This window comes from Acipenser ruthenus, chromosome 25, assembly GCF_902713425.1.
Source record: "Acipenser ruthenus chromosome 25, fAciRut3.2 maternal haplotype, whole genome shotgun sequence".
Taxonomy (NCBI): Eukaryota; Metazoa; Chordata; class Actinopteri; order Acipenseriformes; family Acipenseridae; genus Acipenser; species Acipenser ruthenus.
This window is the reverse complement of record NC_081213.1, coordinates 7,788,975-7,801,706: the sequence shown is the minus strand read 5'-3', so window position 1 is coordinate 7,801,706 and position 12,732 is coordinate 7,788,975. Positions and strand designations below refer to the sequence as shown.

Below are 12,732 nucleotides of genomic sequence, written 5' to 3'. Positions count from 1 at the left end.
CATCATATTTATAGCTGCATTGTTATAGTTGATGTGTTAACAATGAGGGACACGAAAAAAATTAACGAAACTGCATTTCCCATAAGCCCTTGCTTTTGCAGCTGCGCTGTATCGCGGGCAGAGATGTCATGTTTATCAACACAGTAATGAGGATCGCAGCGAGTGTCAGATAGCCAGCGGTCAATATCAAGCTGTCATGTTTAAATCTCTGTCTTTTAGCAACTGGCTTAGTGGCCCGGGGGATATAGAAACCCTGGGGCCCGAAGGAGAGACTAAACCGACCGCGGGACACCCGGGGAACGAGGAAGACACCAAAACTGAAAAACTGACGAACCAAACCAAAAGAATCGGAAGTAAGTTAGTCCACTATGACGGGTTATACACAATATATCCCTATATGGATGTCAGGCTTTTTTTTCACGAAATACGTCGTTTGAAACATACGAAGCAAAAAAGAACAACTACTATACAGAGAGATGAAACAGCTTAAATAGTTGTTTCATATCAAGTTTAGCAGCACGTTGTACATGCACTACTCAGAACATGTCGTCATAATATAGTCACACCATTTAACACATCCCGTCACCTTTTTTAGGGGAATTTTACGCGTTTATTCCGGATATGTTTAAACAAAATACCAGTGTCGCAAACACAGCAGAAATTTAAAGTCTATGTAAAAATACTATGTATTAACCTTCATTAAAATAGCCTGCAGAATAATGTCAACACCCATATGAAGAAAAATAAAATAGCGCCCGTCTTTGGATGTGCTTGTCAGTCAGTAAGACTTGAGAGAGGGTCTTGGTAATTGTTGCAGATTGCCAGGGCGTGGCTCCCCTTGAGCTGATTGGTTCTCTTGGGCCAGTTAGTGTATGCAGATTTAAAAAGGTATTGTGAAGAGGCTCTGTTTATTTTCAAAGATGAGGTGCTGGATATACAAAGGCACCTGGCGCATATTAGATCTCAATTCAGGGATTTTGAAAGTAGCCACCTTATATGATCTTAGTGCATAGGGAAAGTTGCATGTCTCTAACAGAGATGTAAGGTAACTTGCTTCTTCATAAATGGTACTTCAAACGCAGTCATTTAAGACATCAGCTCCTCCTTTATTTGGCTTTTTGAATTCTTTCTTCAGGTTACCTGTTCGGTGTTGCTGCGCTGGCTTCTAAGAAAGTGTCGGAATCAGTGCTGGAGACGGCCCAGACCATCCGCAAATCCGTAGACCAGCATCCCATTAATGGAATCATAGACAAGGTGGGAAATACCAGGATTATAGGAAACTGCACCCTCAGTGTTCTCAGAATGCCAGCAATCAAGCTTGTAGAAGTTTGTAACCAATGGAGTTCAGAGCACATCACATTTTTGACCATTCTGCTCTGTGGATATTGATGACAGTATGTTTAAACATACTGTTTATATCTAAATATCGCCACTGTTAAAACAGGTTAGGAAAATCTGTTGGAGCTTTATTGTATTTCTGTCTGTAAAAACATATAAAAGTCCAGGAAGGTCCTATCTCAATCATTAAAACGATGGCACTATTTAGATCCAGCACTGTTTAGCTCTGTTGAATAGATCTTTAGTGATAAGGATTTCACTACAAAAACTACTGTTTCTAATAACCTGTTTGAATTCTTTTTTTAATTAAATCTATATTTTCATGTTATTTGGTTGTAAATTGATAATAGAATTTGATAAGCAATTCTACAGATGAATGTAAAATTGCAAGTGCGACATAGAGATGGCCGGATGTGTGGACAGACAGACAGTGTGAAACTCCTTCACAGATATGAGCTGCAGTAACAGAACCGTGTATTTTTTTCAGACAATACTGGGGGATTTCAAGAGGGAACAGGAGAGCTTTGTAAAGGAACAGCAGCAGAGAAAAGCAGGTGGGTGGAGAGAAGCTGGAATGCTCTTCAAAATAACATATACAATAATATATATACAGTATTGTGCAAAAGTTTTAGGCAGGTGTGAAAAATGCTGTAAAGTAAGAATGCTTTCAAAAATAGACATGTTAATAGTTTATATTTATCAATTAACAAAATGCAAAGTAAGTGAACAGAAGAAACATCTACATCAAATCAATATTTGGTGTGACTACTCTTTGCCTTCAAAACAGCATCAATTCTTCTAGGTACACTTGCACACAGTTTTTGAAGGAACTCGGCAGGTAGGTTGGCCCTAACATCTTGGAGAACTAACCACAGTTCTTCTGTGGATTTAGGCAGCCTCAGTTGCTTCTCTCTCTTCATGTAATCCCAGACACTCGATGATGTTGAGATCAGGGCTCTGTGGGGGCCATACCATCACTTCCAGGACTCCTTGTTCTTCTTTACGCTGAAGATAGTTCTTAATGACTTTCGCTGTATGTTTGGGGTCGTTGTCATGCTGCAGAATAAATTTGGGGCCAATCAGATGCCTCCCTGATGGTATTGCATGATGGATAAGTATCTGCCTGTACTTCTCAGCATTGAGGAGACCATTAAGCCTGACCAAATCCCCAACTCCATTTGCAGAAATGCAGCCCCAAACTTGCAAGGAACCTCCACCATGCTTCACTGTTGCCTGCAGACACTCATTCGTGTACCGCTCTCCAGCCCTTCGGCGAACAAACTGCCTTCTGCTACAGCCAAATATTTCAAATTTTGACTCATCAGTCCAGAGCACCTGCTGCCATTTTTCTGCACCCCAGTTCCTGTGTTTTCGTGCATAGTTGAGTCGCTTGGCCTTGTTTCCACGTCAGAGGTATGGCTTTTTGGTCGCCACTTCTGACCAGACTTCTACGGACAGTAGATGGGTGTACCAGGGTCCCACTGTTTTCGGCCAATTCTGAGCTGATGGCACTGCTGGACATCTTCCGATTGCGAAGGGAAGTAAGCATGATGTGTCTTTCATCTGCTGCAGTAAGTTTCCTTGGCCGACCACTGTGTCTACGGTCCTCAACGTTGCCCGTTTCTTTGTGCTTCTTCAAAAGAGCTTGGACAGCACATCTGGAAACCCCTGTCTGCCTTGAAATTTCTGCCTGGGAGAGACCTTGCTGATGCAGTATAAATACCTTGTGTCTTGTTGCTGTTCTTAGTCTTGCCATGGTGTATGACTTTTGACAGTAAACTGTCTTCAGCAACCTCACCTTGTTAGCTGAGTTTGGCTGTTCCTCACCCAGTTTTATTCCTCCTACACAGCTGTTTCTGTTTCAGTTAATGATTGTGTTTCAACCTACATATTGAAATGATGATCAGTAGCACCTGTTTGGTATAATTGTTTAATCATACACCTGACTATATGCCTACAAAATCCCTGACTTTGTGCAAGTGTACCTAGAATAATTGATGCTGTTTTGAAGGCAAAGGGTGGTCACACCAAATATGGATTTGATTTAGATTTTTCTTCTGTTCACTCACTTTGCATTTAGTTAATTGATAAATATAATCTATTAACATGTCTATTTTTGAAAGCATTCTTACTTTACAGCATTTTTTCACACCTGCCTAAAACTTTTGCACAGTACTGTATATAAAACAGAGACACCTTCTCACTGCATTTATTTATTTTTCTATTACACCTCTTAACTCTTTTATATGCTACCGTCCTGCAAGCTAACCCCCTTGTTAGGTAATGTACACAAACTAGATTGTCAGCGCCTGATAGACAGATTGTAGAAAAGCATACACTTTGTGGAGTGATCAGACAGCAGGGGTTTATTTGTTTAGTGTAAACTAGACATGAGTGAAGGCCATTCATTCACTGATTATCACAGTTAAACAGGAATGTGTTTTCATAATATTGTGCTTTGTCATACCTGTTGAATTCAATCAGTCAATCAAAACCTTATCCAGATGAGTCAATTGAGTACAAATTCTCATTGACAGTGACGACCTGGCAATTAAGGTTCGGTAGGATAGTTTTCACCTTGACAGTATGCAGCTTCTGCATACCAACGTGTAAAGGCTGGTTTATACTTCTGATTGCGACCCAATTTTTGGTCTCAGTCAGTGGTCTCCGACGGTCGGAATGATTTTGATCATATTTTCTGTATGCAATTACTTTCCCCATCAAATCAGTAACGTTGCTCAGCTGATCAGTTTTACTTGTTTGCTGCTCATAAAAACATATATGAGCCAATGTGCACATTCACTTAATTGATGAGACGTGCAATTTTAAAATCCCATCTCAAAGTGTCGCAGGATTGTGGAGCCTGTTGGCAACCCTAGTCGCAAGTCGACACCGACAGTAACGCAGACTGGCTGAAAGTATGCCCGACAGCTACAACCACTTTGCTGCGTCAAAAAGTCTGCAAACTCTGGGGTACTTCAGTCCTTCTGGCGCACCCGTAGAAGTGTCTGCAGCTGACATACGGCTTTTGTCTGAGAGAGTATAAACCAACCTTAAGGCTGGGCTTCACTAGAAGGGAGACCTCTAATTTATACTAGGTGCAGCAGTAGGGGGCGCTCTATCTCTGGGCCAGAGCTCAATCAATGCCCCGGCATGGTGTTGATACAATATAGGGGCCACTATGAGGTGAAACCAGGAGGTCATGTCTACTGTGCACATTAAAGATACCATCATGGTCAAATTTTACCCCTGGTTAATTCTCCAAAAAACACTTCCATTCTTCTGTTGCCCCACGGTGGATCTGTACTGTTTGAAACCTTGCAGTATTTTCCGTATATCCTGATCTGCAGTAATTATAATGTAACACATCATGGGGTGTGTTCTTTAGTGAGCCACAGGTGCCTGGCTGTGTTCTGAAGGCTTGGTCTTGTGTGTTGCAGAGACTGCAGTTCCACTCTGGGTTGGCTATAGTGATGAGGAGTCAATGAAACAGCAGATCCTGTCCTTATCATTGGTGAGTATTGAATTCTATCTTGCAGTCCGTGTCAGGTTCATACACACGCATGTCACAGGCAGACAGAAAGGCACCCCGGGCTCGCTGTACGGGTGCTTATCCATCAATTCTTGAATATGTTTTATATTGATAATTGATAATTAGTGTAATTTAAAGATTAAAAAAAACAAAAGCTATACAATTTACATGACAACCCTCGCAGTGATATTAACTTGTTTGTGCTGTTGTGTGTTTACAGCCATGGCTCGCAATGTCAGTTACTGGCATTATTATTAATGTAACATTATTAATGTAGTTCATTTACAGACCTCTCTGAGTCTCTAAAGAGAGAACAATACCATAGAAAAGGTGGAATTCATTTCTTTCTTTCTTTGTTCCTGACCTCATTTTCTTCACAATGTCCCTCCCTCTCCCTCTCTCTGTCTCCCCCCTCTCTCTGTTCAGGACCGGCGGAATTTCCTGCGCGACCCCCCCGCGGGGGTTCACTTCCAGTTTGATTTCAGCCAGGCTGCTCCGGTCGCCATGGTGACTCTGCAGGAAGATGCAATGCTGAGCCGCATGCGTTTCGAGCTTGTGCCCAGACAGTGAGTTAACCCAGTGCACACACTCCTCAATACTGTGTGTGCGAGACAGTGTCTCACTGCATACCTTAACCAGCCAATTCCATCTTGATTGCCACTGACAATTCCATGACTTAAAGGAGAGGCAACCAACCATTTAAAACACATCCCGAACCTCTCTTTAGCGTATCAAAACTCCCCTTGCTGTCTACTGAAGATCTTTTGTTTTATTTTTAAGCACCAAGGTTTTGCTAACTATGATACAGGTAAAAGGCTCCTAGCTGAGCCCAACACCCACGTACTATGCACAGGCTTGCAGATAATTATTGGGTAGGGCTCCTGATTGTATTTTATATTTGAAAATCAATGGTGGTGTTGGATAGTGTGATCTGTAATACAATTCAAATAGACTGTTTCTAGTTTCACTACTGCCCTTAGTCTCTTGACAAAATCTATAACCCAGATTGTAATTGAAAACACCATTTTCTGACAAAAATCAGGGGAACCTGATTAATAAAAAACATTCTAGTATTTTAATAGAGCAGCATCTTTGATAAGCACATTTTCTAGCAGCTGAGCTACTGTACTCAAAACACTTCAGCGATTTATTTTTTCTCAGTATTTCCCTTGATCTAAGTGATGTATGTTTCAATCAAAGACAACAGCCTGTTAATTAGTAGAAGCTTGTCATTTTTGGATTCTGTAGGCTTTTTGTTTTAATGAGCACTAAGCTTTGTTGTTATCATGACCACAAAAGAGTAGCTAAATTTATTTTGTTTTGATTTCAGTTTGAGCACCAAAACCCTGAGATAAAAGCAGCATCTTGGGACTGTGTTCAGTTGTGTATTTTTTGTATCAGTTGCTTTCTGTGATCTTTCTGCATAGTAACCTTTGTAGCCATAGTGTGTGAATAATAGGGTGACAGGGTCAGGAGGGATCCTTTTACCTGTAACACAAGGAGCCAGAACCTCAGCGCTTGCACTTTAGTTAACATCTTTTAAACACTCAATCATCCATTTAACAATGCTAAATTGAGGCTAAACTTACAAGAGTTTGGCAGACTTCTCTTAGTGTCTGATATATTTACCCTCAGAGATTCTTCTTGACAAATCTGTGGAAAAGTTTGTTGCTTGAGTTGTTCCTGATGTGACCCCTGCTGTTTTGCCGGTGTCGCAGTGTGAAGGAGGAGGTCTTCTGGAGGAACTATTTCTACCGTGTGTCTCTGGTCAGGCAGTCTGCTCAGTTGTCCTCACTGGCCTCCCAGCACACAGAGAGACAGAGGGACACAGAGAGAGGCTCAGGAGACCACACACCCAGCACAGGTACGTGCTGTCCTCCTGCCTTCACAACGCTGTCACAATGAGGGGGTTGTCTTACCTCTCATTTAGAACAGCATTCTCATTCTCAGAACCGTATTGTTTATTTCACATATAGGGATCTCTTCAATTGATCTAAATAGCAGCAGATCTAAATATAGCTACTGAGATATAAAATCAAATATCTAACAGAGTATGTGTTCGATATGCAAAAATATGTAGAGCTGCAGGGTGGGTCTAGGGATTTAAAGCACGGCGGTATCCATTTAATAGTCCACATTACAGTGACGAAAGACTTTGAATTGGGCTCTGTTCACATAAGTCATGAGTTAAAGCTTTGTGAATAGAGCCTGATATCAAAAGAATATATATGGGATCTCTAAGGGAGAACTGTACCAATTCCCTTATAAAAGCTCTTCATTTCAGCATGTTTTGTGTCTCTCCCCACCCACTACAGAGGTAATCAGTAACAAGTAACAAAATCCAGTTCCATGATTATCTGTCATTTCCCCAAAACTTTTCCACACTCTGCCCCCTAGCAAATGCAATATTGTTCCATGTGTTGTTTTTTTACTAATGTATTACCCGGGGGGCATCAGAGGTATTTGGAGGTACAGTAAGATGATTTTGAAGCTGCTATTTAAGGTCTGCCGCTGTTTAGACTGTTAGAGTCGACCCTGTTGTGATGTTTAAGCAGTTTCAAACTCCTCTCCCTTTGCCAGTGCCTCACTCAATGTCTCTGTCATGTGTTTCCATTGCAGATGCAACAGCAGCCCAGACTCCAGCTATCTCTGTGAGAAACACAAGGCAGATCCGTCCGGTAAGGCTGCTGCCACTGAGCACACAAACACAGTTTACTAATGTTAACCTTAGTTTATTCAGCACAGGTACATCTCAATTGGTACAATTACTATATATCCAGAAATAATAGTGTTGTGTTGTGTCCGTCGCTCACCTCCCCCTGCCTCTGCAGCTGGTCAGTCTGGATGATGTGTTGTGTTGTGTCCCTCGCTCACCTCCCCCTGTCTCTGCAGCTGGTTAGTCTGGATGACGTGTTGTGTTGTGTGCCTCGCTCACCTCCCCCTGTCTCTGCAGCTGGTCAGTCTGGATGATGTGTCGGTCAGCCCCCCCAGCGGAGAGTTCATCAGCGACTCCTTCAACACGTCCCTGTCCCCCCTCAACCAGGAGGACCTGCTCAGAGACAGGCAGCAGCTGGGCATGGGCCAGAGAGAAAAGGACCCCGCTGTGGAGCAAGAGCAGGGTAAGAACAAGCAACAGGGTTCACATGGGGAAACTGGCATTCTTTTCAAGGTTTTTTAGTACAATTTTATACTTCAGTTTGGAATATGCAGATATTTCCTGGGCACAGTTAATGAAGTAGAAGTTGTGTCAGACTCCTGACAGGAAATAACTTCCTGTAGAACCTGTTCCACTCTCTGACTCTGGTCTAGCTGCAGAACTACAGCACAGGAAGTGACAGATGCTGGATTCTTTATATTTTTTACAGCATTGTACTTGAAAAAGGGTTACACTTTTAAAATAATGGCTGCACGTTCCTATGAATTCCGGTGCATCAGCTGTTATTTCTGTGGTGTTAAATTCATTATGAATTAGAGGCCGTTTTTTGTAATTATCTTCAAGACTTGCGAAACTTTTGTTCCTAGCTGTGTTAGAAAGGGAAGGATGCTGACCGCGAGGGTGTGTCTGTGCTTGTCTGCAGATGAGATCCCGGAGTGGGAGAGGGAGCTGCAGAGGGAGCTGCACGAGTTTGAGGTGGTGGAGCCGGGAGAGAGGGGGGCTGCCAGCGAGGCCTGGGAGAGAGAGATTGAGGAGCTGCTGCTGGAGGACTTCTAGAGACCGGGAGGGATGGTGGGATACCAAGAATCCACAGTGTACTGGGATTTAGAAATCACTCTCCCTGGGGAAAAAACATCTTACAGAACCTTTTATTTGTTTTCTGTTCAGGTTTACGAGTACAGGGCAGACAGGAAAACGTACAGTGTTGATCAAAGTGTGAACTTTTACTTCATGCATGCAATTCAATGGGGGTATCAGAAAATACCAGTGTGCAAATGAAAACTTTAAGGTTGCACCTCCCAGCCAAAGAATGACTTTCAGGGGTCCACTCAGAATGTGAATGCAGAGTACTTCAAGTGTACACTGGTTTTGGAGCTAATTCGGAGTTCATTCCAGGGTTTAAATGATCCTTTATACACGTTTGCCATAGTAAAAGCATAGCAAAGTGTAATAAAGCACAGTGAAAGCAAGGTAAAGCATTGGTAAACATGGTAAAGATCAGAGAGCATGTTAAAAAAACGATGGCAAACCATACAAATACATAGTGTAAGCATGGTGAAAAAGCATGGGCAAAGTGCAAAATGACCATGCAGATTTACAGTGGTACATTTCTATAAGGGGTTATCTCCTGTTTGGGAGGCAGGTTTGTCACCCTTAAGATTTCAGCACACTTCTGGAGATTGTGATGTAACTTGGCAGGGACTTTCTATTGAGAGTTTCAGAATCTGTCTGCATGGATAGGCGTCCTGGCAGCCGGTGATGTATTTGTCTGGCCTCTGATTGATTGGTTTGGGTAGCGATTGGTTCTGAATACCGTCCGAACCACTCATCTGAATGTTATGCCGCCTCACATGGATATTTGTTACAAGGACATATTCCACATGCTGGAAATGTTAATCTGCGATTTTGTGTTAATGACAGTATCCTGGGAATCCAGTTTCAAATGGTTTTGCTGAACCTCAGGCATATTCGCATGGTGATCTGCTTCTTTATGCTACTCACAGCACTTACTGACATACTCTCTGACTAAATATTCTTCCCAAACTCCGTGGACATTCTTCACTAAAACCTATGCCTTGTTACAAGTCTGGTTTGGACTGCGATGCATAGAGTAATCGTTGCCTTTGCCCCAGCGTTTATGTTAGGTGTCATGACCAATGCAGTATATCAGTCTAAGACACAAGCTACAAGCTGACATAATAATACTTTCTAGTTTCTGAGCAAATACCCAGGTAAGATAACTGAGGTGATATCTATCTGTATTGCAGTATGTATCCATGTCTATAGATGGACTGTGTATTATAGGTTTAACTGTGTAGTTTATCAATCCCCTATTGTTTCTTAGTGACCATTTTCTGCTTCCTTTGCATATTTTTGCTTTAAATAAATACTTTGTACTGTACCCTCTGTTTTATATATAGCAAGGTCACAAACACTTTTTCTATCTATAGTCTCTGAAAAATGCTGACTTGCGGGGGGAGGAGGGGGCGTTGTGCACTAGTAATTTCCTCCCCTTTGAAACAGTGAGTGCAAATCTTAAACTCACTGTTTCAGAGGGGAAGGAAATGACAGGCGAACACACCAAGGGAACTCCTTTTAATAACCCCTCTTGCTCAAAGACAGAACATGTGACTTTATTAGCGCCAAATATCTACGAGAAACCTTGATTAAGGACATATTTCATGGGATAATAAACAGATGTAATGTTGTGGATATTCCAAGGGTATGAAGTATTTCTTTAAATGATCTTGTTATTGTGAGCAGGATAGGTGTAAGAAGTACCAGTGCCTGCATTTAGTGGTTATGAAAATCAGAAGGCGAACCGTCTTCAGTGTATTTCTGTCTCTTAAACTAATTACAATGCCAGGGAGGATCCAGATCCATTTAACTGACCCAATTATGTCCTAAAGCCCTGTTAATCTAATAGTATTTTTTACATAGTGGTCTCTATGATTACACCGAAGGGAGTTATTTCATAGAAGATAAAAAAATAGCTGCCCATTCCAAGTTGAAGGTCCTTTCTTTCACAGGCTTGCAGCTGATCAGTACAGTCATAGACCTGAACAGTGGAACGGAGTGCATAAATGCTCTTGTCTGTGTAAGCTGTTCTGGCAACGTGTCTGGACATTGTACTCCAGCCTGAAGTCTGTCTGTATCAGCAGAACAATCTTGAGTACAGTTAGCCACGAAAGTGAACACTGTAAATTAATAAGTAATGTAGGTGATGGCACCTGGTGCTAGCCAATATATCTTCTGATCTCCAAACAGGCTGGAGCGTTTCTGTGCACAAGTGAGTGTATATTGTTACAGCAAGGTTTTCATTTCATGTTTGTATTACATAGGTGTTACCATTTTGCATGATCAATGTCCTGTATATTAGAATATTGTTAGTGTTTCTTATGCTACACATCATATACCTGTCAGTATTGCCTAGAATCTAGAGCGTTGATTTTCGATTGTATTTTTTCTTGTTTTGTGTTCAAGCTTTTCAACTATAGATGACAAACTGCTTTAAAATGGTTTCATGTAAAACCTGTACTCCTCATATAGCGGTTGTATTACACTTACGCAGGATGGAAGGCTATGAAGCCATGATTGTATTGTTTCTCCATGCATGCATGACAGCATATTGAAATATATTGTTTCGTTTGTGTTTATAGACAATCAGCTTGCAGTATAACACAGTGCAGTTCATTTCAGTTCATTGCTAAACTAAATATGTTTATTTAATGTGTACTGCGTGACAAAGGGGGATAGAATGATTGACTGACTGACAGATCACATTTTTTGACATAATTAAAGGAATAACATTTGATTGAATGTGGAATACCACGCTGCAATCAAACCTATATTAAAGATCAGCTGTACTGTAGAACCTGCCTGTATATAGTAATATGCACCTTTACTGGCTAAAATAATAGAGAATGTAATTAAAAATAGAAAATTCCTAGTCTGCAATGTATGCGGTCACTTGACATGTCATGTGATCCAAAAGGCCTACTATATATAAGCTATGTGAGTGGTGTGCAACTATTCAGCAACAATCATGGGAAAATATATCACTGACTTCACAGTCTGTGCCTGTGGAACTGGCATTAGTTGCATTGACCAATTTGTCCATCAAGACAGACTTCCTGGTGTTTCTGGAATGGCAACATCTGCAGAAAGCCTAGCGGGTCAAGACAGATCAAATCTGCAGACATATGAAATGTATTGTGACATGCAACAGAAAAGTGCAAACCACAAACACCTTTAACACTGGACAAGACTTACCTGTTTCCACTCCAGCAATGCACCAAGTTGCCCTAACTGCTATTAAGTTAATTTTCATTTTTCTTTTTAGCTAGTCAGTGTATGTTATGCAACAGTGGACGTAACTGTTCAAGGACTGTCCCTAGACATTAACCCACATACTAAAACTTACACACAATTTGAGATTTTACAGCACTGGTAAATCCTCTTGGATATTGCATCAACCACTTATTCCAGGTAATTCCAGGATACCCATGCTGCATGGGTGGTTGTTACAGTCTTGGTTGATTACCCCGTGCTTTGTGGATGAACGGTGGGGTTTTTCAGGTTGGGACTGATGGGAATTTCCTTGGAGTGGAAGCCTGAGCGATGCCTAAAAGTAGCCAGTGCCTTTGCCATTATCATGAGTGCTAAATAAAGATTTTAAAAACCGGGCTTACTTTGACAGAATTTCAAAATTGGGAAAAAAAGAAAAGTCACCAGTCATTCTACTGTCTCACTGTTTGTGTTGCCAGGATTTGAAGACTGAATCAGAGCCTCTCTGTGCTAAGGAGTCAGGTTTCTCTTATCAAGCTGTTTGTGTTCAGTATTGTGTTCCAAGCAAGGGTGGCAGGTTTTCAGGGAAAGCCCCATAGCTGTCTTTGCAAGATGATGCCTTTTTTATTATTTACTTTTATTTTTATTTACAGGATGCTTCAGTGTCCACTTTTGTACCGTTTTTCTGCATAAGATATTGTCCAAAAACGTAAATAAATGTGTGATTTTTTTCATTCCCTTAAATGCTTTGAAAATATGATTAAACATGCTTTTCTTGTTAATTGTTTTCAACATGTTTTTTGCAACAGCAATAAACTACAGCAAAGTTTATTAAACAAAACACACAGTGATAACTAACAACTTTACATTTGAGGCCTTAAATTCTACTAATAAGTCAAAGATTATGTAGAGACCTTAA

The 12,732-nt window shown here is 41.2% G+C and overlaps 1 protein-coding gene across 1 annotated transcript; it reads left to right on the top strand.

The window, feature by feature from the left end:
• The first annotated feature begins 94 nt into the window (after positions 1 to 94).
• LOC117412903 (synapse-associated protein 1-like) lies at positions 95 to 12,595 on the top strand. The gene is made up of 9 exons (XM_034021527.3): positions 95 to 353; positions 1,136 to 1,254; positions 1,826 to 1,892; positions 4,779 to 4,852; positions 5,297 to 5,436; positions 6,589 to 6,734; positions 7,490 to 7,548; positions 7,824 to 7,989; positions 8,449 to 12,595. The coding sequence occupies exons 1-9, from the start codon at positions 197 to 199 to the stop codon at positions 8,580 to 8,582; spliced, it is 1,062 nt and encodes a 353-aa protein (XP_033877418.3). The 5' UTR covers positions 95 to 196; the 3' UTR covers positions 8,583 to 12,595.
• The last annotated feature ends 137 nt before the right edge of the window (positions 12,596 to 12,732 follow it).

Coding starts and splice junctions, on each gene's coding strand:
- LOC117412903 (XM_034021527.3), top strand. CDS start 197: ATGTTTAAATCTCTGTCTTTTAGCAACTGGCTTAGTGGCCCGGGGGAT. Junction 1,893..4,778: donor ACAGCAGCAGAGAAAAGCAG/GTGGGTGGAGAG, acceptor TGTGTGTTGCAG/AGACTGCAGTTCCACTCTGG. Junction 5,437..6,588: donor TTCGAGCTTGTGCCCAGACA/GTGAGTTAACCC, acceptor CCGGTGTCGCAG/TGTGAAGGAGGAGGTCTTCT.